Below are 25716 nucleotides of genomic sequence, written 5' to 3' on the forward strand. Positions count from 1 at the left end.
ATGCATAGACAAAAGTTTGAGTGGCAATATTTCATCTTTAGATTGCTGATACTTTTGATATATGTTGTAAGTAGATAAACATTTTTCTTACTATGCATTGTATGTTGTACTAGTAAATGTTCTTGCAGTCAGAAAACTAAGTAATTGGATAGTTGTTTTATGACCGCAAACCAGCATGTGAAGCACTATAAAGTTTGTTTGTATTGTTTGCTTACACTGCAGCAAAGGAATTACTCTTTTATAAATGTTGATTTACTGACCAGATGTCATTGTTTATTATATCAGATTAATCTGATCAATATCAAGTTGATTAACACAAGTTGACATTAACCTAAGGATAGCTAAGTTAACATATATTTATTTTAGTGTAAAAACAATAAGAACAACTGTCTATCCCCAGGTCCTTGGGAAGGACTTGACAGGTTGAAAAAATGCCAGCTCCAATCTAAACATCTGGCTGACTGTGTGACAAATAATAGTAATAATAATGTTACATCTGGCTGACTGTACAACAAACCATAATAATGTTGCCCCGGAATATTTACAAAAAATACAATTTGCCTGCAAGTAAGTACTGATGGGACCACAAAATGACTAAGTAATAGAAAATGAAAAGGCTAAAGTATTCTGGGACATCAGAATTCAAACAGACCTGACACCCCAGACTTAACAGCTATTGATGAGAAAGACAAAAAAAACATGGTAATAGTGAAAATAGCAGAAGACAAAGAACTGAAGAAAATCACAAAATACAAAAATCTGCAAATAAAAGTAGAATTACTATGGTAAAAGAAAGCAAAGATATACGTACTAGTAGTAATATGTGACTTGGGTACAATCCCAAAACATCTAGAGCACAACTTCAATACCATTGCCATTGACAAAAATCACCATCAGTCAACTGTAAAAGGCAGTTTTCCTTGGAACAGCTTACATTCTGCAATAACAACTTTAATGTCATCAAACAACAACATTTGCCTATCCCAGGTTCTTGGCAAGGACTGAATAGGTAGATAAAAATGCAAAATCCAGTCTAAACATCTGGCTGGCTGTGCGACCAACCATCATAATAATATAAGCATGGGTGATTTCTGTGTTGTCTAAAAATTGCAGATGCAAAGCAATCTGCACAAATCATTTGGAGGAGTGGTGCACAAATGAACTTGCTGCTGCGTCTTTTGAAGCCCCAATGTGGTTATTAAAATGGCAAAATTTCATCTCCACAATATACATATGAGATAGGTTGTCTTGAGATAACACAAGTAACCCAATGCACCAAGTCATCCTTGTGTGAGGATTTTAGCACAGGTCTCCCCTATTCAAGTTCATTATCTTAAGTACTATATGTCTGTGGAGATTCTCAGCAATTCAGGTCATGGGTTGTCTCAAAGTGCTTTTTTCAAAAGGCAACTGGGCTTTTTTCCTTGAGGAAGAAGAATAAAACATTTTGCTTCCCTGCCATCACAACCAATGAAGCTTTTTGGTTTTGTTCTTCCTCAAGGAAAAAACAGTCCAATTGCCTTTTGAAAAAGCACCTTTGAGACTTAACTACTATACAACACCCATTCTTGCAGTATAAATCTGGGGATTTGGGGGGGGGGGGTTTCCCCAAAAACTCTTCTAGTTATATATGTTCCCGAACTTTGATTAGCAATTCCAAGTACATTTCTGTAGCTATGTATTTTCTTGGGAGCAAATTTTGAGTATGTATAGGACTGTATTCGTTTCTTTAACAATGTAATCTTAACTGCTTCTCTTTTGTTTGTAGTTAAATGTTATAATTTGTGAAACTGGAGAGTGTAGAGAGCAGGAGTACAGAGATCATGGTGGAAACTGTATATTGTGTGAACAGTGTGGCCCTGGAATGGAATTATCTAAGGTATGTTCATATAAAATTATGAAAATTATTCTCTTAATTTTTCAAGTTTGATAATTACTAACTATATTTCTCCACTACATATAGCACTGAAAAAACATTTGTAAATTAACTTTTTTTGGAAATTGCAATATTATTTACTAGAGAGGTCTTTTCATAGTTTAAGGATTAAACATTCATTCTTTCATACATTTTATTTGTATGGCCACCCATCTCACTTAAGACAATGCAGGGTCACAGTGCAGGGTTATTGTGTTCATGGTGTCCCATAGAAATTATTGCACCGGTTGCTACATTTTCCATTAATTAAAGGCAGCCTCATTTAGTGTACATTGTAATAGATGAGACATGATTATGCTCCTGCTTCACTTAAGGCTGAAGCTCGACCAGCAGGCCATGATTTCTACTTGCCCATTGAGTAGTATACCTAGCAACCCAGGAAGATCCCCAAGTCATGGTTCTTCTCCCCTAGCATCACTTCCTGAAAAGACAACATGTGAGAATCTCAGTGGACAAACAACAACTCTATTTTGCTTGAGTTTAGTTTCACTTGATTCGTCTCATTCAGATTCTAATTATCTTCAAATATTGATTCAAAACATTGACCACACTGTCAAATTGGTGATGCACATTCGGATGTGATCAGCAATTTGCCGATATTGCACCCCATACTGATAGATGCTTCTCCCACTGGCTTCATATAGAAGTTAAAAGGAACTGAGCCCTGTAGCACTTCACAAGTAACAACACCAGGCTGATCTTTCTTTCTCTGTAAAGAACTGTATCTGCCTATATGATAATTGCCTAACAATAGATTATTTTTAATTATTTTGCAAATTTATTTTCCCCTCTTGTAAACAGCTCCTATTAGGAAGCAGTTTTTAGAGGAACTGTAGAATTATCTCAGTATTTTTTAAAGTTTTCCCACATTTTTTACTTGATAGAATTTTATGGTTCTATTATATTTTCTGATATTTTGTTTGGTTAGGTACAATTTCATGTATTTTATGTGAGCCTCCATGTATTGCAGAATATGAGAGGGGGAAGGGGGAGAGAGACTTTGCATTATATTTAACATATAGCTTTTTCTATTGTTTATATAAAATAACAATTGTAAGCATTTTTGTTGATCATATACACCTTCAGCTTAGCTCGGCAAGTTTATATTAAAATTATTTTTTGGGTGTTCATATAATTGCTTGAAGGACTTCATAGGCTGGCTTCTAAATTTTGACATTGTTGGCATAGTTTAAAGATGGATGTGCCATCAATTTTCATAAATTTATAATAATGAAGCAGTGGGAATCCACTGAATCCTTTTTCATTCAACTGCTAGGGTTTCTGTGATAAAGTGGATAAGTTAGTATTTCTTATAAAAGTAAAGGGGATTATTACCAATGGACAGCACTTTAGAAACTGCTGAAAAGACTATTTTATCTCTGGAAAGTTTTTATTTTCAGAAATAATTACCCTGAAACCTCATTTCATCTTTATTGCTTCCCATTATTCATGTCTCTTTGGAAGTGTCACAGTAGTGTTCGTTAATCCCACAGGAATGCGGTTTTGGATATGGAGAGGATGCCCAGTGCATGACATGCAGGCCAAACCGATTCAAAGAGGACTGGGGCTTTCAAAAATGCAAACAATGTTTGGACTGTGCTTCAGTAAATCGATTTCAGAAAAGCAATTGTTCTGCCATTAGCAATGCTGTTTGTGGAGACTGCTTGCCTGGGTAAGTTATAGAAGGAATGATGAAGGACTGTAAATAATTTGTATTCTCAGTTTTGGTTGGCTCTGCTACTTAAAGTTGTCAAATTGCTTCTGTACACTGCAGTGAAAACTTGCTTTCATGGTTTAAATTGAGAGGAGGGAATGTCTGTTGCTTCCAAATGTCCATTCAATATAAATATCTATAATATTAATAGTAAATGCATTTATTTTTGTTAAAGAAATGATGGTTTACATCATTCCACAATTTTAATTATACAACTAATGTTAATTGATATGTAAAATTGTCCACTGGCCTGGGTATTAAGTCTATTACATCAAAGTCAGTCTGCTAGATTTTCCTTCTACCATGTCTTCCAGATACCTTGCTCTTAGGGTGTTCTGATGAAAAGTCATCTCACAATAGCAGAACTTCCTTTTCTTCAGAACTCCATTATGCAGTGCACATTGCTCAGATATGTATAAAGGAGAGATAGAGATACCATATTTTAGGTGGAGATGTGGAGATGTTAAAGTGGCCAAAGAAGAGTTGCTGACATAGCCCTCCCCTCCTGCTTGACCGCCCAGTGATGAGTTGGAAATCTGGGGGGAAAAGGATTAATTTATGTTGGTTTCAGTGTGACAACTCTCAATATGATCCAAGAGTCTAATAAATTAATTTTTCAGATCACATAAAAAATTGCACTGGCATTCAAGCAAATGCAAGTGCAGTTTAGAGGTTTAGAGGTTTATTAACATTTATAGGCCGCCCTTTTCCCTGAGGGGACTCAGGGCGGCTTACATAAAATCAAGGGAGGGATATACAAACAGTAACGCAGACAAACATAGAATAAAATAATGAGCAACATTCATTCATCATTCGTGAGGGGCAATTATCTTTGTCCCCAGGCCTGACGGGCTAGCCAGTTCTTAAGGGCTATGCGGAAGGCCTGGACGGTTGTGAGAGTACGAATCTCCACGGGGAGATCGTTCCAAAGGGTCAGAGCTACTACTGAGAAGGCTCTCCTCCTTGTAATTGCCAGCCGGCACTGGCTGGCAGATGGAACTCGGAGGAGGCCCAATCTATGAGATCTAATTGGTCGCAGGGAGGTAATTGGCAGAAGGCGGTCTCTCAAGTACGCAGACCCACTACCATGGAGGGCTTTATGGGTGACTAATAGCACCTTGAAGTGCACCCGGAGATCAACAGGTAGCCAGCGCAGCTCGCGGAGGATAGGTGTTATGTGGGTGAACCGAGGTGCACCCACGATCACTCGCGCGGCCGCGTTCTGGACTAGCTGAAGTCGCCGGATGCTCTTCAAGGGCAGCCCCATGTAGAGCACATTGCAGTATTCCAGCCTAGAGGTCACAAGGGCCCGAGTGACTGTTGTGAGAGCCTCCCGATTCAGGTAGGGTCGCAACTGGCGCACCAGGCGAACCTGGGCAAATGCCCCCCTGGTCACAGCCGTCAGATGGTGGTCAAAGGACAGCTGTGGATCCAGGAGGACTCCCAAGTTGCGAACCCTCTCTGAGGGGTGTAGGATTTGACCCCCCAGCCTGAGCGATGGAGTACTGGTCGAATTGTTGGGAGGGAAGCACAACAGCCACTCGGTCTTTTCCGGGTTGAGTACAAGCTTGTTAGCCCTCATCCAGTCCATAACGGCCTCAAGACCTCGGTTCATCACGTCCACCGCTTCATTGAGTTGGCACGGGGCGGACAGATACAACTGGGTATCGTCCGCATATTGATGGTATCTTATCCCGTGCCTGCGAATGATCTCACCCAGCGGTTTCATGTAGATGTTGAATAGTAGGGGGGATAAGACCGAACCCTGCGGCACCCCATATGTTAGGGGCCTAGGGGTCGATCTCTGCCCCCCCACTAACACCGACTGCGACCTGTCCGAGAGGTAGGAGGAGAACCACCGCAGCACAGTGCCTCCCACTCCCACCTCCCGCAGTCGTCGCAGAAGGATACCATGGTCGATGGTATCGAAAGCCGCTGAGAGGTCGAGGAGAACCAGGATGGAGGGATGGCCTCCATCTCTGGCTCTCCAAAGATCATCGGTCAATGCGACCAAAGCGGTTTCTGTGCTGATCAGTTCCCCATCACATTTCCAATTGAACAGATGGAGGTGAAGGACAAAAAGTAGCAGTGAGTAACAACAAGCTATAGTAAAACAAATGATGACAAAATAAAAAAATTCACCAAATTCACCTCAGGATTTTAGACCAAAGGCTTGAACTTATAGGCTTTATGGGGAAAGTGAGCCTAGAAACCTGTTTTTTATTTTGCCCAGAATGCATTGGGTTGCAGTGATGAATTTCAATGTTATGCTTGCCAAAATTTGGCACAGTTTCCTGCCATTTTAGTTAGTTCTGTATAGTACTGTGCATTATTTTAAAAACAATCTTCATAAAACTTAAGAAAAAGCAAAATCTTGCCCATGCTTGTGCATTTGATATGAATCTGCTTCTTTTTCATCATTGCTGTGCTCACCGCTGCCCTCATTTTTCTGTCCAATAAAACATTACATTGTCCTAGCCCATCAGAAGAGTGTCACTACCTGAACCTCTTGCTTAATCACAGTTTATATGATCCCATCTTATTTCAATATCATTTTATTGATTTTATTAGCATAATTCTGTATGAAAAATACGATATTTTTCTTGTGTCTTCCAGATTTTATAGAAAGACAAAGCTTGGGGGCTTTCAAGATATGGAATGTATTCCTTGTGGTGATCCACCTCCTCCTTATGAACCACATTGTAAGTGCTTCTGATATTAAAATATTAGAACGTTCATGATGTAAACTGCATTTTCCTGGTTACTGTGACAATCTGGATGGCTTGGATTGCTATCACTAAGTAATACAGTCATATAATTTCACACTTTACCACTGCATCACTTGGCAACATCAATCCCAGTCCCCAATTGTTGTTATAGCTCCAGACTACCTGTATGTCCATAATTATTCTCTGGAGAGTTACAAAGAGTGTAATTCTGAAGAAGTTCCATATGTTTGTGGGCTTTGCGAAGCCCCCTTAAAAAAACAAAGTTGCCTATATTCTCTTGAGAAATAGATGAGGTGAGGTCTTTGCATGGTATGGCATGGTTTTCATGGTATGGCAACTCTTAAGTCATATTACTTTTAAGCATAATTTAATACTGTTACTATATCTGACAGTAGTAGCCTGACTTGATAGGTATAGGAAGTACGTGCAAGAAATTATTTTTATGGAAAATGAAGGCAGCAAAATTGATGGATTCTACCCGGGCCTTTATTTAAAATGGGTCCCCAACTCTCAAGGTGCAGCTCACTATCGGGCCACGGCCCATTCAGAACCAGACAAGCACAAGCGGTAGGCGAGGGCACACATGTGAAACTCCATTTGTGCTTTGGAACTGAACAACATAAGGGGTGGCCAAATGAATCTGTGTGTGCGCAGCTCCCATTTGCGCGAGCAGCAGGTGCTCTCACTCACACGCAAAGCTTCATTTATGTGAGCAGTGGACATGCATGTACTCCATTTGCACAAATGGAGCTGTATGTGCTTATGCATGCACTTGCCACTCACACAGAAACATTCCCCTCCCCCCAGGCCGCTAAGCTGGAAAGCTGATTTAAAACATTGTAGTTAATAGTAAATAAGACCAGCCAATTTGACAGCATTGGTATGTGATAGGTTAGGGACTGGCAACCAGGGTAATATATTTTCTGCCAATATAGTTTTTTGCTAAACAAAATGTGAGGAAGAGGTATATTAATATTAATGAAATATATCATTAGACTCACAAAACCCAATTTTAGCAGAAATACAGATTTTTCATTATTTAAAAAAATTGAAAGAGACATTTTAACAACCCTGTGAAGTCAGGAATATTGTGGAGAATAACATTGCTAATTGGAAAAGTAAAACAGTAGCTTTTCAAACTGAAGCATTTAATGAAAGATCCCTTATGGAGAACAACAATCAGAATTTAGTAATATGAAACCTGTTGCTGTTCTCATCAAGTCGAAATATGTTGTTTGAAGATTTCCCTACATCTGTAGATAATTATGTGTATTGGTGAATACTGATATTGAGCTGTTTTATAATACTTTAATACTCGATAAATTGCTTCAAAATTAACCAATTTATTTCAGTTTTTTGAAACTTTAGTGTATTGTAAATAAAACTGGCACAATAATTATGTGGACAAAATTAGAAATGTTTAGTAAGCATGTTCAATTTCATAGAACTTCCCCAAAGTGTACGCTGATACCCTATATTACAGTGTGTTACTGTTTGCTCTTGAATGCTAAATTGGATCCACACAGCCTTCCCAGGCTAAAATCCTATGATCATATAATGTGATAGCAACATTAATAACGATCAGAGAATGTTGATAGCAGTTGATTATTACCTAGCTAGCTATAAATTTCAGGGCTGCTTTCATCTACTCTCCATCAGTAGATCTTTTAAAACAGAGTTATGGTTTAAATATTTACTCATGAAAAAACTCGTTGTGGATTGTAAAAAGGCTCTCAGAAAGTTAAAAGGACTTTCTGAAAGGAGAATAAAAGGCAAAAGAAGAGAAATCACTCTTGAGTAAACATTTATGATAAACACTGAATTCTGTAACATTCAGTAATAGCAAATAATGCGGTGACATATGTTGAAATGGAATCAAGAACAAATAAATTTGCAAAAAATAAAGGAAGCATTTCTGAATATTGTATATTATATTCTGCTAGATATAATATGCATAAAATGTACTGGATTTTCAAAAACTTGAAGGCCTGGAAAAAAGCATGTAAATATAATTTTAGTTAAAAATTTATAAATACATGCTGGTTGCCAAGCAGCCAAATTTAGATTATGTGATCATGGGGAAGATGCAACAATCGTGAGGATCATTGGTAAGTCACTTTTTTCCCAATGCTGTCATAACTGTAAATGGTTGCTAAAAGAATGATTGTAAATTGAGGACTACCTGTATATTTACCATTACCATTTCAGGAGAATAATAAGTGAACATGCAATTTACATCACTGCTAAGACTTTTTGTTTTTTAGTTTATCTGCCTCAACAAATTTGACAAGAAACTACAAAAACAGAAAATACTTTAAATCCTGAATTGGTAACTTTTTTTTAAAAAAAAAAAAAAGACCAAAACAACAACAAAAGGGAAACTAACTATAAATATCACATCTTCATCAAATGCCAAACTGGTTTCTAATTCTACATTTAAAAGAAACATGGTTCTCTAACATTATCAAACATCATAACATTTATGCCAGAGCAGAACATATTGAGTCATTTTTTTCATCATTAGATAAAGTAGCTAGATGAAATATGGATAACGTATTTCTACATTTGGTAGATGCACACGCCTAAAAACAGCCTTTCAAGAATGGAGTTGTTGTTTTAAATTAGGAGGATTCATAATAAGATTTAAAGTAACTTTCCATTTACATTTCATCTCAATAGTGATTTGTCGTCTTCATGTCCAGACAAACCAGGGTAATGCCTAGAGCATAACTAATGCTTTTGTCTGGTCAGAGCCAATAGGCAGAAAGTCGATTCAAGGGATATTAGAGATGAAATATTGCACTTGTATAATAAATACAAATTTATTAAAAACATAACTATTTTATTTCTGCTCTTTATAGCAGAGAATCTAAAACTGTGATATTGAAGGCATTCTTATATTTTAACTTTGCGTATGGCTATAGAGGCAGATGCCAACTCAGTATACACTAAGATATTGATTAAATGAATTGAACTGCTTCCTTGCTGACCATAATTTGGCCCTTAAACATTTGTTTAATAAATTCTGTTCCAGGATCCTCTTATGTTCCCTCTTTTCTGGTTTTATTTTTCAAGGAAATGGGATGGGAATAGTTATTTCATTTTTTTTACCACAAATACTGATTGCAGTATATTATATGAAACAAAACAAGTTTCTAGACTTACTTAATGAACTGTGTCTCGGAATTGATTATACCAGCATTTCTTTAATGAAGTTCGAGTTCACCCTGGCTAATCAAAATTAGTTTGTTCTGTATAAAAAATGACATTTGGACATGTTCAGAAAAACTAACCTTTTAAAAGCTGCATTTTTTAATCTGTTGACCCCCAGTAGTCAAAAATACTTTTTAGTAATCTTATTGTTAACCAGGATCATAAATTGGAGATACCATCCTATTGCTAGCTAACTTAAGGGATATTTTTTAATCAATGTCTTCTTATAATTTATTTTAAAATGCTTCTTGGTGGTTTTTCCTCTTTGACAGGGCCTCTTTTCTGAACAGACACCTAATGAATAAAAATCACAGTATATTATTCCATTACACAAATAAAGTATTTTTTATTTTTAGCATTTGTTTATCAACTCTAGAAAAGTTGGTGTAGAGAAAAAATAATGCCCTTTTTAATCAAGTCAGGCTAGATCATTTTTATTATTATTTATGTTTTGAGTTTGCATTTGCTTTTTGTAAGTGTCTTGGAAATCACCAATCTCTGATTAGCTGTTCTGCAACTAACAGCATGGCAGTGGCAATGGAACTGGCAAAGCTGGTTCTTAAATATTTACCCACATAGCACTAGATAGTGCTTAGATGAATGTACATTTGGGATACAGATTATTTTCCATATGGAATGCTATGGCTCAGAACTTAAAGATGCTGAGGTCAGATGGAGAGTTGACAGAGGGGTTCGAGACCCGAGCTCTGCACAATGGGGTGAGGTCACATTACTTGCCCCAGCTCCTGCCCACCTAGAGGTTCAAAAGCATGCAAATGTGAGTAAATTAATAGGTACTATTTCCATGCTCCTTCGATACATAGGTCACATGCAGGCAATGTGACCACGGAAATTATCTTTGAATAATGCTGGCTACCTTGTCCAAGAAACAGAGATGAACATAGTATCCTAGAGTCGGATATGACTGGATAGGGAAACCTTTACCTTTACATTCCATGGGAATACCTACCTGTTCTTTTTTTCCTTTCTTCCTGCCTAGTTATGCCAAATGGTTATAGAGGAAGTATGTTTTGTGTAGGCTTCTTGAAAGATCATGGAGCTGCACCCTTGTTAAAGAGAAAGGACAAGTTAAATAGGGATGTGACATACTGTGAGATTTCTTATTCCTTACAGTTACCTATTGTGCACACACTGGTACATCTGCTTTATTCCCTGGAAAGAGGAAAGAAAGTGTTAATTTCAGCCATGAGATTTGATAAAGTCAGTATTTCTCTTAACCAGTTTTTACACAAGTTAATACTAGAACCAGTCTTTCATCTTTTGAGTCAATCCCATAATTAGGATCCTTCTTTGCCAGGGGCTGAATGAGTGTTTATTTTACATATAGGATGTCTGCAAGATATTTAACTTAATCATTACTTTTTATTAACAAAGAAATAGCTGCTTAGTTATCAGATTTAAGTGAACTTGAAATTCCTGAGAGGGAATGATGTATGGGTAATGATTAACCTATACTGAATAGATTCTCTTATGTGTTTATTAAAACAGCTAACCCTTAAGGACAGTGAAAGTATTTACACCCGATATTAATTACTAACTAAACATTTGCCTACAGCTCATTAAACTACAAGATTACAGGAATGTGATCTGTACATACTTCAGTGGCCTTATTAGTTTTGTTCAGAATTTATTGACACACAAAATTTGTAGACAATGAAAATATACTTCAGTAATTCATTCTTGTTCCATTTGAGAACAAAATTCAACTTAAGATGTAAACAGTAAAGTAATTTAGGTTATAACTAGATTAATGTATAAGTGATAACAAGTGTTGCTTATGTTCCTTATGTCCTCAGCTTCCAGAAAATTATATAAAGAATGAAATATTGTTGATCTTATTTGCATTTAAGTCTACCCTTCCTTGGTATGATGTCTGCTGTGCTGGCCATTGATGTGCTATTCAATATGCCACTGTGTTGATTGTGCACACAGTTAAGGTGGAACTTCCAACCCATTTCTTGAAATATAGAGCATGATGTTCTTTCCCCATATATTAGGGGAAAGGGTTTGCTCTAGCTCTCCTACAACAAACAAAGCAACCTGAAAAGCTCTGCAGATGAACAGACTCCTAGCAATTCAGGGAGATGAATAAATTAAAATAGATGGTGTTGGAACCTATAAATGTTTCATAGTTGGGTAAATTGCTTTTTCAAAAATAAGGGGCGACGAAGGAAAACACTGTGCTGGTGTCTAGAGGACAAAAGAGTGGGTCCAGAATATTTTGTATTTAGCATTCAATGTTCAATGAGATGACAATTGAAAACCTATCTAATAACCAAAAGCTCCATTGTGGGATTACTGTAGTTAGTAGCCAATGCAAGGTGACCAAAGAGCAGGTAAAGGGTAGAATTTTCTGCTTGTAATATTGTTATTAAAATAATGTAAGCGCACTGGGGTACAAAAAATTTGAATAGGTAATCTGAAAAAATTTAACTTGACATTTCCATGGTAGTTTTAAAGATAAGGAAGGAAATATATCTTTAATTAATGTCAACAATTTTGCAAAGCCCTGGAAAACAGAAAAAATGTAGAAACATTTTTTTAATATTATCTAATTACTATTACCACAGAAAACAAGCAATTTGTTGATAAATTCAGTATGCACATATGAACCAAGATTTACAATTAAGACTAGCAGATAATTCAGATAATAAGTTTGAAGCCAATAGCATAATAGTACATTATTTTAAGATTTAATGCTGCCCGAATTATCCAGTTGCTTATATTTTTGAGGATTCAAAAAATAATAAATTTAATTTTTTAATTACAATTATTTAGCAAATAATCAGTCAACCCTTTTCTAATTAACAACTTTTAAGTGCATTTTAGAAACAAAAGTGAGTAATCATTAATCTTGATAATGTGATTTGATTGTACTTTATAATAGGATCTGTTACAAAAATATTTTTATGTGAAGTTGGTATCAATAATAAAATTTTTATAATTACATATGAATCCATGAGTAGATGCATGCAGAAGAAGAAAATAATATTATTGTTTCTTTCCTCTGAAAGTTTCTGAATATTTAGTATAAATTTGCAGATAATTATAGGTAATCCTCAACTTACAGTTACAGTGGAGCCCAAAATTTATGTTGCTATGCAAGACAGTTATTAAGTGAATTTTGCTCCATTTTTTTACCTTTGTTGTCACAGTTAAGTGAATCACTGCTGTTGTTAAATAAGTCACACAGTTGCTAAGTGAATCTGGCTTCTCCATTGACTTTGCTTGTCAGTTGCCAAGCATTTGAATTTTGATCATGTGACCATGGGGATGCTGCAATGGTCGTAGTGTGAAACAGTCGTAAGTCACTTTTTTCACTGCCATTGTAACTTTGGTCATTAAATGAAGGACTACCTGTATACATTAAATGGGCAATTTTAATAGGACTGCAAATGTTATATTTAATAGTAACATAATAATTTGTAGGGCTTTTTAGCTACATAATCTGCATTTTTATTATTCTTTCAAATTTCAAAAAGGTTACTGGTTTACAGATGAAAGATAATCCAGATAATCCAGGAAACACTTATCCAGTGTGGCAAATCTGTGTTAAACAAGGATGTTTATATATATAAATGAAAAGTCTAGTATTGTAAATAACATCATTTCATCAGTAATATATTTATGAAACTAGGGCAGGGGTGTCAAACTCAAGGCTTGCGAGCTGCAGGGTGATCTGGCCTGCGGGGCCACCCTGAAACAGCAAAAGACCGGTCCGCCCTGCCTCTGCCAGCAAAAACAGAGCTCAGCAGGGCCACACATGGCCCTTCCAAACTACATTTTCGCTGGCAGAGGATTGCAGGAGACTGTCCCAGCTGAAAACAGAGATCAGGAGCCCATTTTCACTGGCAGAGCTCTCAGACCATCACAGGCGCCTCCGACACAAGTGATGTCAAGCTGGCCACACCCACCATGGCCACACTCACTCCAGCCTCCTGAGGTCAAACACAGCCTTGATGTGGCCCTCAATGAAATTGAGTTTGACTCTCCTGAACTAGAGCTTCAACCTATCTACTTTTTTCTTTCTGAAATACTGCTGTGACTTTTTTAAAATACTTTTATTTTTCATCATTGTAATTATGTAACACTAGTCCCAGTATATTCTATTATATAATTTATATAATTTAACTGTATCAGAAAATGGTTCAAATATTTCAGTTTTTCTAATTTATCTAAATACTGTAGTCATTATTGCTGAATTATACACTTTTGCTCATGACATAGTTCTATTGGCAGAATACTAGCTCATAGTAATATATTGTAGATTCTTTCTGGCTTAACAGATGTGATACAAAGGATTTAGTCAATCATTAGAAAATCTTAAAGGAAATATAAATATGAACTTCCTTTTGAATTGAAGTATGCACAGGGCAACATGAATTCTATGCTAAGGACTCAGCATAATCTAGTAATATGTGTAATTAATTTTTGAAAACTTAAATGGTAGTCTTGATGGACACTGTGTGATTAATCTGAGCCAAGTTTGTCTGATTATCTTTTTCTTCTTGTCCCCTAGCTGTAGCTTAGTCTACTCTCTCCTATTTACTTAGAATATAAAACTTTATTCTCCCTCATATAATGTGATAGTAAGTAAATAGGAAACACCATAATGAAAACCATTTGATTTTTTTCTACTAAATATATATTGGAAATTTAAACATTTTTACATGTTAGAGCAGCCTTTGCCAAATAGGCACCTTCCAGTGGTATTAGTCTTCAGATGCTATAATGCAATTGGAGTCCAACATATCTAGGTCCCAGATTAAAGACACGTTGAAGTGTATGCAGATACTTTGTCAGTGTTTGGTCTTTTAACTGATCATTATGTCTACATATAATTTTTCAGCAAATTATACCCTTTTAGTTTTGTCTAGACCAACTTGTGGTAATAGATTTAACATTTTTCAGAAGCTAATACGTTGGAACAGTTTCTTGTAATATTTTATTACATTAAATATTTGTGGATGTTTGCACGTGAAGCCAGAGCTTTTTATGAGAGTCCATGAATACAGCAATTTATAGTTGTTTAATAGTCAATTATAGTGTTATAAGCATTAAATGTCTTACATCATATCTTTTGTTGCATTAGATATACTGTACATACTTGGTTTTGGGTGGGTTTTTTATTACAGACAAATTATACTTTTTTCTCTGATAAACAGGTTTTGTAGATTTCTGTAATTTAAAACATATATGAATACAGATAATGATAGCCTTCTGCAGATGTTAATAATCCACAAAGAATGCATATAGTGATAGTGGCAGGCTCTGCCTTTGGGTTTTGTTTACTATAGTGTACTGTGTAGAGAGCCACTGTATGTAAGTAATATATAAAAATCATATATTTATTGCATAGGCCCATTTTGAGACAGCTCCCATATTGCTTGGCCCATACAAATACTGAATGTATCCCCATTAATGTTGAACAAGACTAATCAAACAAAAGAAATAAGATTCCCAAAATGTTTTTAAAAGTCTTTGATGTCTTTACTATTGTATTGTACTTGATATACTGAAAGTAGTAATTTTGTTACTTTCAACATCAATTTCCTACTTCATCAGCATTCAAAGTAAACAAAAGATACATGGATGAATTTCTTTGGAACTTCCAATTGGGGTCGGGGGGAGGTTCAGTATTTTTATCATAGACATTATGCTAGTGCTGTGTTTTGATTTGACTTGATCGGAGTTTAGAACATGAAGGATTACAAATATGCTGTCTTCTTAAAAGACATTTTTGCCAGTTTCCAGGTTCACATAGTGGCAGCAAAAGTTTCCTGGCAGCAGCCATAGGATCTCCCCGAAATATGCAGTTGCTTTCCTCAGTCACAAACAAATGATGTATTAATGCTGCACTATTTTCTGGAGCAGTCCTGCAAACCACATTGAAAAATTTATATATTTCTAGTACAATTTCAATTTGCTTGTTTCAGGGTAGAATATACTGAAAAAAATAAATGTGCTACTTTAGTTCCATTTTTAGAAATCATTTTATTGACTTTCTGCCTTAGATCCAGATCCAGACTCAGAAGATTTTTTTAATCAACTTCCTCTTTCCCCTTATTTTGTTTCTGATAGTCTCCAAAATTTTTGTTTCAGATATGAAGGGGGGAATATTTTGGGGGAATTGGTGAAGATTATGTCTCTTCTTTTCATAAGACAGTTAATTATTATAGTACAACTCCTCGGAAGTCTGGATTTTAGCCATTGTATTTCATATATCTTCAGTTGATAATTGTTGACTCTGTTTTTTAACAAATTTTGGACAGACTGAGCAGTGGTTAGATTCTGTTGGCCTTATTTAAATGGCCTGAGAGCATAACATAAAATTAGTGGAGGAGCTTGTTGGTGTCCCTTTGCTGATATTAGTAGATCTGGATTGCTGTTCTTTATCCACTTATGAAACAGTAATAGAAAACATCTTCATCTGACCCTCTGTATAAGAATTAGTTACAGTGAACACATTTACAGTATATAGCTTGCTGGAAAAGTTACAATTTCACCAGATGAAGTAGAGTATTCAGTCCTGGGCACTATACTTAGGAAAGATATTTTCTTAAGAGCAAAGAATAACAGTGATGAGGATCAAGGGACTAGAAATTAACTGATATGAGAAGAGATTGAAGGAACTGGGGTAGGATTTCCTTTGAGAAAAGATAACTGAGAGGAGATCAGTAAGATTCTTCAAATGTCTGAATAGATGCCAATAGAAGAAGGACAAGAGTTTTTCTCTGTCATCTCAAAGTGTACAGAATAACAGTCTTAAGTTACAAGACAAGTTCATTTGAGTTGTAGGAGAAAGCATTTTGCTCTTAAGAGTAGTTTGACAGCGGAATGAATTACTGAAAAAGATAAGTTCCTTTTGCTAGTTATATTCAAATAGAGATTGAGTAATGGTAGTATTCACTAAAAATATTTTTCTTTGGTTTCATTCACTTAGTGGGGTTTGACTTCATTGGCCATTTCCAATTTTATTAGTCTGTTTGTGCTGTGCTGTGTAAAGTTTTAAAAGGATTTATCACATGTGCCTAAATGTTTTTTTGTTCTTCCCTGCCTAAAATTTCATATCAATAAGAGGTATGCTTTTATTTATATATAGGCACCACAAAAGTGAACTTGGTGAAAATCCCATCAACTGTTTCCAGCCCACGAGACACTGCTCTCGCTGCTGTGATATGCAGTGCACTGGCAACTGTACTTTCAGCGCTCTTCATCCTGTGTGTTATCTATTGCAAAAGACAGTTCATGGAAAAGAAGCCAAACTGTAAGTTTCTCTCCTCCCACTACCGCCACCACATTACATTTATTACTAATATTCTTACTCATGTCATCTTTATGTTGAGTTTTACCATCTAATAAATGTCTGTGGCAAAAAAAAAGATGTATTTGAGCTTAACTAATGTAACTTAAGTGTAACCTGGAGTTGCTTCACAGTTTCCCAAATGTAGCTTTGATCAATTACATCAAAGAAGATAAATAATGTGAATATGCTGACTATAAATTCCGTCTATATCTCTCTTGATTTTGTCTAGCATTTTGTGAAACACTCAAAAGGTCATACAAAAATATATCAAAAATTAATATCCCAAATTCATGTTGCAGTGTGAAAACTGTGAGAGTCTGAAGAAAGATTAGCAGTTAGTTAGGGCTACTTTTCGTGCTACTCAGTTGTATTTCGATTGGGTTTTTTTTGAAAAAAATTTATTATTATTTTTTCCTTCTATAACACCTTACAGTCATTATATCAACATTATTATGTCATCATACCTTTACATGTAAATATTATTTTGCTTCTATGTTTATAAACCTTTATACACAGTTATCTATCTATCTATCTATCTATCTATCTATCTATCTATCTATCTATCTATCATCTATCTATATAGTTTTTTGGCTTAATTAATTTTATTCTTGTTTTGCAGCCATTTGTACCAATTGTTCCAAATTTCATAATATTCCAACTCGTCTTTGTCTTTTAATTTTAGTGTTAATTTGTTCATCTCTGCACAATTCAAACTTTTTTGTATCACTAATTTGTCCGAGGGGATATTATTTGTTTCCAGCATTGGGCAAACGCTATTCTAGCTGTGGTCAGCAGATGTGTTAATATGTACTTAATTTTCTTTGTATATTTCCCTTTGATTATTCCCAGCAGAAAGAGTTCGGGTTTGTATTTTATTTGTTCTCCTGTAATTTCTTGCACCCGTTTCCAAATTTTTGTCCAATATTTTTGAGTTTCCGGGCGGGTCCAAATGCAAGTCCCTTGTATTTTTTTACACTTCCAGCAGGTCGGATTCATGTTTGGGTACATTTTAGCCAATCTCGTTGGTGTTAAATGCCAATGATAAAACATTTTATACATATTTTCTTTGAGTGCTACTGATCATGTTAGTTTATAATTTGTGTTCCAAATTCTGTATTTAGATTTTTAAAATTAGAAAATCATGGGGAACATATTGAAATAGGCATAAAGCAACAAGATCCATTAAAAAGGTTTAATTCATATTCCGTGAAAACTTTTATAATAGATGCTCTAAGTTAAGTTAAAATGTAATGTTACTAAATATGATTATAGAATAATTTAAATGTAAATAAAATGGGTTAACACCCAGTGTCAATATCTTCTCTGTTCTAAAGGGTCTGTACAATCACAGGATGTTCACTATGAAGGGTCAGAACTTGCATGTTTTGATAGATCACAACTTAATATATATGAACATAGAACATGCTGCCGGGGCCAGCAAGATTCATTACAGATGTGTGGTAAGTATGGTCTCTAGTTACTTGCTGGGTTAGTCTAAGTAGGAGAAACACAGTGAAACTGAAATTTGAAAGAAGCATAGAAAAGTAATTTATGGATACATTGCTATTTAATAGCATAGATCCCAATAGGGTTAAAATAATAGAATTACTAGCATTTAATAATATAAAGCAAATCAAAATTACAAATATAAAAATATATGTTTCTATAATTAAAACTTTATATGAAGGCTAAATGCAACACGACCATCGCAAAGGCTAAATGTGTTATGAAGATTTTGTATAAGAGCAGATATGAGGCCTGTGCTGTGTCATTCTCAAACATATGATTGTTGTGTAGAACGCAATCCCATATCATCATCCCTCACTTGCCCCTTTCCCCAAAGTGGATGGATGATGGATTGTTTGGCTAGGCATTAAATTCTAATGGGATCTAAACAACCCCTTTTGTTGTTGATATTTTCTTACATAACAGAGAGGCAAAAGCCAGAAGCCAACAGCTGTTCTTCACTATGTGTCAAGTATACACTATGGGACTTGTGTGAACCAGCTCAAAGCTAGTCTCAACAAGTATAAATTATTTGTATTTCTAGAAAACACTTTGCAATTTGTTTCTTATTTAAGGTTTTCTTTCTTCAAGGTCCAGTGCATTTGATTCCATCGTTGTGCTGTGACGAGTCCTGTAGCTTTGAACGTAGTTGTCATAGCTGTCCTTTTCACTCTCAGACTACACTTCATGAAAGGTACTTCAGGTTTTTAACTTCTGCCTTTTGCTAACTCTTCTACTGAATATTTGTTTGGCCTTATTACATGATACATTGGAGTATATATCCTGTAGAGTTTTCAATCAATGGAACAGACATTTCTGACAGATTCAATCACTAATTTGAAAGGGAAAGGGGAATGTACAATATGCAGGAAAAATCCAATTCAGGTAAATTAACTATATTCTAACTATATTCTACTCTGTAATGTTGTTTTTAAAAGTTCTGTTGCACTTTTGTTAGTACTGAAAAGCATAATTTTGTTGTGTCCATTTCTTACATTTTGAACTTCTCTCTGTCTTGTCACCTGCAATAATTATAACTGACTGTATGATGTAAAATTATATTATTATTTTTTAATTATATTTTAATGCCATCTTTCTGCTCCTAAATGCACAAATTTGACACAAACCATACTTTACTGATATGCAATTAGCATGCTAGGATCAAACCTCAGCCACCAAAAGGATCCTGAAAAGAACTGAATTAGCCCTAATCAGAAACAAACTCCACAGGAAAAGATTCCTACTAGACCAAACCAACTGAGACCTACTCACTCTTTACCTCAAACACAGCAACAAAATCCACCCAGCACTCTGAGACAAATCCAAACAACTAGCCCTCTGGAGAGCCGAAACAGAAACCTCCTACAAGACAGACAAACACACCAACAAACTCCACAGACTAGAAAAACAACAGAAGCCCAACCCCCCTCCAGAGCAACTCATGAAACAAACAGTACACAACATATCAGACAGAACCCTCACCACAGCTGAAACCAATGTCCTTTCCAGAGGATTCAACTTTGCAGTCGCCCTAAATGCATCCCCACTGAAGACACCATATGCAGAGTTGAAGCTACACTCCCCAAAATCAACCCAGATGAAGCCAATAAAATCAGACTTGCAGTCAGCAATGTCCTTTGCTCCAGTAATCCACCCAGAAGAAACTTACAGCAAGAAGAAGAAACAGTACCCACCAACCTGAGGAAAGACAACAACATAATCATTCTCCCAGCAGACAAAGATAACGCCACAGTAGTGATGAACACGTCTGACTACCAAGCCAAACTATCCAACCTACTCCAAGACCCCGCTTACAAACCTCTAAACACAGACCCCACCACCTACCTGGGAAAAACCAACAAATCCAAAATAAAATCCTGTCCCATCAGTGAAGAGATCCAGCAAAGAATCATCCCCAGAGAGAAATCTTCCAGATGCCCCAAACTCTATGGCCTCCCCAAGATACACAAAGAAGGAACACCACTCAGACCCATAGTCAGCTCCATAGGCTCACCTCTACAGAATCTTGCCAAATTCCTCACCAAACAACTCCAACCCTACGCAGAATCCATCACCTCACACGTACAAAGCTCACTCCACTTCATAGAAACAATAAAGAAGCAAAACCTACAACCCAGCGACCTACTCGTGAGTTTCGATGTCATATCCCTCTTCACCCAAGTGCCTATAAAAGAAGCCTTGACAGCTATCCAGAACAAACACAATCCCTCTAAACACATCCTGACCAACCACTGCCTAACCAACACATACTTCATCCATAATGGAGAAAGATACAAAGAGATAGGAGGAGCACCCATGGGATCACCCCTCTCACCCGTCATCGCAAACTTATACATGGAACATTTTGAAACTAACACCTTAGATAAATCTGAACACAAACCCAAACTCTGGCTTAGATATGTTGACACTTTTGTGATTTGGCCACACGGGAAAGAAAAACTGGACATCTTCCTCACACATCTCAACAGCCTACACCCCAAAATACATTTCACCATGGAAATAGAAGCAAACAACCAACTTCCCTTTCTGGATATCCTAATCTACAAAAAACCCAATGGCTCCCTAGGACACACCATCTACCAGAAAAAAAAAAAAACAACCGCTACTTAAACGCACAATCCCATCACCACCCTGCACAGATCAACTCTATAGTCAAGACCCTCATCTCCAGAACTAAATGCCTCGCCAACAAAGACTACCTGAAAACTGAATTACACACTCTCACAAACGTATTACTCTCCAACGGATTCCAAAGAAAAACAGTTACCAACCTAATCCAAAGGGAGACTCCCCCCAAAAACCGAGACACAGAACAGGACAACAGCATCACCCTCCCCCTTTACATCAAAGGCACCACAGATAAAATCAGCAAAATCCTCCACAAACACAATATCAAGACAGCCTTCAACACTGACCAAAAAATAGCCAACATCTTAAGAAACCCCAAAGACAAAATCCAGCTAGAAAACCAAGGAGTCTACGAAATACCATGCAAAATCTGCCCTGCAACATACGTAGGACAAACAAACAGGATAATAAATGCACACATCACAGAACACAAGAACGCAGTAAGAAAAAAACTTCCTCCCTTTTCCAGCACCTTAAAGCTATAGGACATGAAATTAATTTTACAGGAACCAGGTTAATCTCCAAAACTGAACACTTCAACAAGAGAATAATTATGGAAGCTATCAAAATAGAGAAACACCCCCACAACATGAATAAACATGACGATACCTCCCGCCTACCAGACATCTGGAAACCAGCCCTAGTCAAAAAACGAGCCCCACCCACCACCCAGGCCGTTACAACACGAAACAACAGAGCACCTACAGCCAGCACCAATCTACCAATCATGATACAGCCACACATCCAATCAATCCATTTGCTGAAATGGGACCAGCACTCCACCCCCATCCCCAAGGTTTGTAGAGGGACGGCAGCTCCAATCATACTTTAAGCCCAAAACACCAGCCTGAAGATGACGAGTGAGACCTCGCTGAAATGTTGCCAAGACAATTTCAATCTTACATGGGAAAAGACCCGAATACAACAAGACAGCATATATATATATACACATACACACACACACACACACACACATATACATACATACTGTGTATATATATATATATATATATATATATATATATATATATATATATATATATATATATATATATATATATATATATATATTTTTAAATGTCTTCTTTCTCAACTTTTTACAGGAATTCAAATTCTGTTGGAGAAATGATTCCAGCATTTCTTGGTTCTCTTTCACATTCCACTTGTGGAGATCTTTCAGATGCTTGGCCTCTCATCCAAAAACCAGAATGTTGTGATAGTATTTCTTTCTCTGAATCATACTCTGAACTAGTGGGAGAAGATGAAAACCTTTTCAGCCCCTTAGAGATAGAAAGTGACGCTATGGATTCAGATAACAAACAGGATTTAAATATAGTCACATCTACAAACCCTCATTTCGGAAGCTTGACAGAATCACATGAACTTTCCAGTATCACTGCTCCCTTAAATCAGGTTTTGGCTGCTGAACCATTCTCAGCAACAGATTATGACAGAACAAACTGATAAACAGGTAAGCACAGTTATCTAGATAGTTTAAATGAAACTGTTAAGCAGTATTGCCTGGAATAATTATTTTCTTGTTCAATTAAATGCACACCACAGGGAGAAAATGACAAAAAGTTATTTTTAAAACTACTTTTCTGGGTTGTATTTTGTATAATTCATTTGTTACATTTATATCTCACCACAAATGACTGTCAGCAATTAACTTGACATGGAAAAAGAAGTCTAAAACATTCATGGTAGAATAAAATCAAAGCAGTATAATAATAAATAAAAAGTCAAGAATAGAGCAAGCCCCCCCAAAATACTAAAGAAGGGCTGATCTAATTAGAATATTGTCTGAACAATTCTCTTTGAGAATCTTTTTCAATGTAAGCAGGAAAAGGCCAGACTGATTCCCATGGGGTAGCAGCTCCTCCTGGTATGAGTTCCTCTACTTCAGGGGTTTCCAACCTTGTCAACTTTAAGACTTGTAGACTTCAACTCCCAGAATTCCTCAGGCAGCAAAGCAAAGCTTTGGAGACCCCTGGGACACTGCTGCAGCTTAGTCCTCTAAAACTGTTGAGTGGACATGCAGGAATGAGTTAGGGTAGGAGAATAAACAGGGAAGGAGAGAAGGAGACCAATTGTTAGTTGTGCATAATGTTTCTATTGGCTGCAGAAATGTTTATGTCTCTGTTTTTAGAGATGTTCCAAATTTGTCCTTGGGTTTTGGATGTGTCAAATGAGGTTTAGGCTTCCTCGGTTGCTCCTGTTGTAGTTTCCACTCTGGGGGTTTCTACCATCTTTGGAGGCTAGCAGAGAGGTGAGGAAAAAAAGTTCATGTGTTTGGTTTAGCAGATCTTGTCATCTTTCATTAACTAATGAGATCATCTGAAAATAAAACTGTAACATTGTATGTGTACAACAGCAGTTGCAGATGCACTACAAGCTTTCTCTGAATAGGATTGAAAAGTCCTTGATCTGAAATGTCAAGAAGAAAAATATCAAGAGAAAAAGAAAGGTAGTTTTTTTCTGTCGCAATGAAAAGTTAAGTGGCCTACAAAGGTCTTTAGGCTATCGCTAATAAAATGGAGGACAAAAATAAGAGAGACTTGCTGCATTCTGTCAACATTTTTCTTTTCTTTTTTTTAGGAATCCGCATGACCTTTCCTGGCAGCCCTTATATTGAGTGCCTCTTCTCTAATGTTTGTGAATGGAATGCTGCCTGGGTCTCAGTGGTACTGTTTCAGAAACAGCTGGAATAAATTGGCAGCATTTGAAAGCTCTTTGGCACTTGGATTTGCAACAAAGCAGCTGTATGAGAAGATTTCAAGGAGCGGTGTGGTCAAAGACCAGGGGCAGCTAACTGCGGGTTCTCCCTCATTCAGACATAGTTTGATGGATTGAACTCACAGCTAAGGAGATTATGTAAGGCTAACAAGCGGTAGAATAGTCTTCTCAGTATATGTACTAACAGCAGACGTGTGACAGGAATTTATCCTTTATTATATTGGCAAAAGGAAGCATTTGATAGGATTTGCAACAAAAAGCTGTGTTGAATCCCTGTGAATGTGCCAAGAATCCTAGCACTGCAAAGAATCCTTTTTAAGAAAAATGAAAATGTCTGATTTGCCTATATTTATTTATTGTGAACCTGGAAATCTCCTCTGCTTTTCACAGTTCAGTATTGCATAAGTGTTTATATGGAAAAAACACATTGTAGAAATTGAAAAGCGGTGCTCAAGAGTCTTTTGCACGGCTCTTTATAGGGCAGCTCTCTGATGTTTATCTTGAACTAAGTCCTGGTGGGTTCGGTGCTGCCTACCCTGGAGGTAAAATAACACCAATTTTCAATGAAATATTTCCCCTATAAATAACTGCTGTTATATGCTGGTGTTTGGCAGAATTTCATAATTCAAAAAAACACATTAGATGTCATTTATTTCAGTAGGGATGTTTTGTTAGTTATACCAGGCATTTACTATATCAGTGAAATTTAATGTGCTTTTTTATACATTTTTTTTTAAAAGTTTGAAATAAAATTATAAATGGCTTTGGCCCATTGGACAGTATCTCAGGATCCTAGGATTCCTTACATTTCTTCTTCTTTTTAAATAAAGAAATGAGCAGTTAGAACAGAAAGCATTCAGGATCCAAAACTCTCTACCTAATTTCCAACCTGTTTCCATGTCTCTAAACTGCAGGGAAATATAGCTCAGCAGTGGAACTATTAAAAAGAAATCTCATTGCTTGAAGAAGTAGGTAGAGATGTATATATCAGTAATTACTTCTACTCTTTAAAATAGTAGCAAAGAGAGCATTAGAATAGTTCTGCCACTCTGCAATACTATTCCCTCTTCCTTGTGGATAAAAATTGAATTCAGTGGGATCTATTTTCTCAGTAGATATGGATAAAACTGCAATCTTAAAAGCTACATTTTTAACCCACAAATACATAATTGAGGGAATGCAGTCTTATCCATAGTTATTTGAAAGGTGAGACCCACAAAAAACTAGAATGTAAGGTCAGACATCCGAGGCAGATAGGTATGCAGGGTACTATGTTAACATTATTGCAAAATTCACGTTTCTATAATTTTTGCATGAGGAACCATATTTATGTAAATTTTGTAAATAATCTGACATGCATTTCAGTATTGTGTAAAACTTTTGATAAAATATGTATAGAAATTTCACCCATGAAAGCTCTTTCATAAATTAATTTTGTCATCTTTATCCTTCATCTATGCTATCTGTGGACAATGGTCATTTTGTATGTGTAATTTACACTTTATATAATTAGATTACCCACCAGCCCACATATTAAAAACCGAAGGACAGGGAAGTATAAATTATGTATAATATACTGTTCATTTCAACAACATTCATATTGATTATGTTGCCTATGTCAAACAGTGATATATGCAAAAAGATTGAATGATTGATTATGAGCTATAAAGTTGATGATCACATAGGTAGACCCTCACCAGTATAATTCTGTCCCTGATACATCCCTTCAAAACGTTCAGTGGTATAGCCATCACACTTGCTGATCATACTTCTCTTCAGTCTTTCCCAACATTATGGACTTACCAGAAAAGCTAGGTCTTTATATTATGTTTCCAAAATATGATAATTTGCCCATTTGTGCTTTAAACAATTTTTTTGGCTGACTCGTTCTGTGATCTGTTCATTC

General features: G+C 36.2%; 1 protein-coding gene across 1 annotated transcript; it reads left to right on the forward strand.

Annotated features, from left to right (window-relative positions):
• TNFRSF19 (TNF receptor superfamily member 19) lies at nucleotides 1-25301 on the forward strand. The gene is made up of 9 exons (XM_032219297.1): nucleotides 1-66; nucleotides 1769-1879; nucleotides 3430-3608; nucleotides 6267-6352; nucleotides 16716-16880; nucleotides 18254-18379; nucleotides 19017-19119; nucleotides 22178-22545; nucleotides 23673-25301. Exons 1-8 carry the CDS (start codon nucleotides 1-3, stop codon nucleotides 22536-22538), a joined length of 1197 nt encoding a protein of 398 aa, XP_032075188.1. The 3' UTR covers nucleotides 22539-22545; nucleotides 23673-25301.
• Nucleotides 25302-25716: the final 415 nt, after the last annotated feature.

This window comes from Thamnophis elegans, chromosome 6 (assembly GCF_009769535.1).
Source record: "Thamnophis elegans isolate rThaEle1 chromosome 6, rThaEle1.pri, whole genome shotgun sequence".
Taxonomy (NCBI): domain Eukaryota; kingdom Metazoa; phylum Chordata; class Lepidosauria; order Squamata; family Colubridae; genus Thamnophis; species Thamnophis elegans.

Excerpts from the sequence above, each read along its gene's own strand:
- TNFRSF19 (XM_032219297.1), top strand. The coding sequence starts at position 1 with ATGCATAGACAAAAGTTTGAGTGGCAATATTTCATCTTTAGATTGCTG. Across the intron at positions 1,880-3,429 it reads CTGGAATGGAATTATCTAAG|GAATGCGGTTTTGGATATGG; the intron begins GTATGTTCATAT and ends TTAATCCCACAG. Across the intron at positions 19,120-22,177 it reads CAGACTACACTTCATGAAAG|GAATTCAAATTCTGTTGGAG; the intron begins GTACTTCAGGTT and ends AACTTTTTACAG.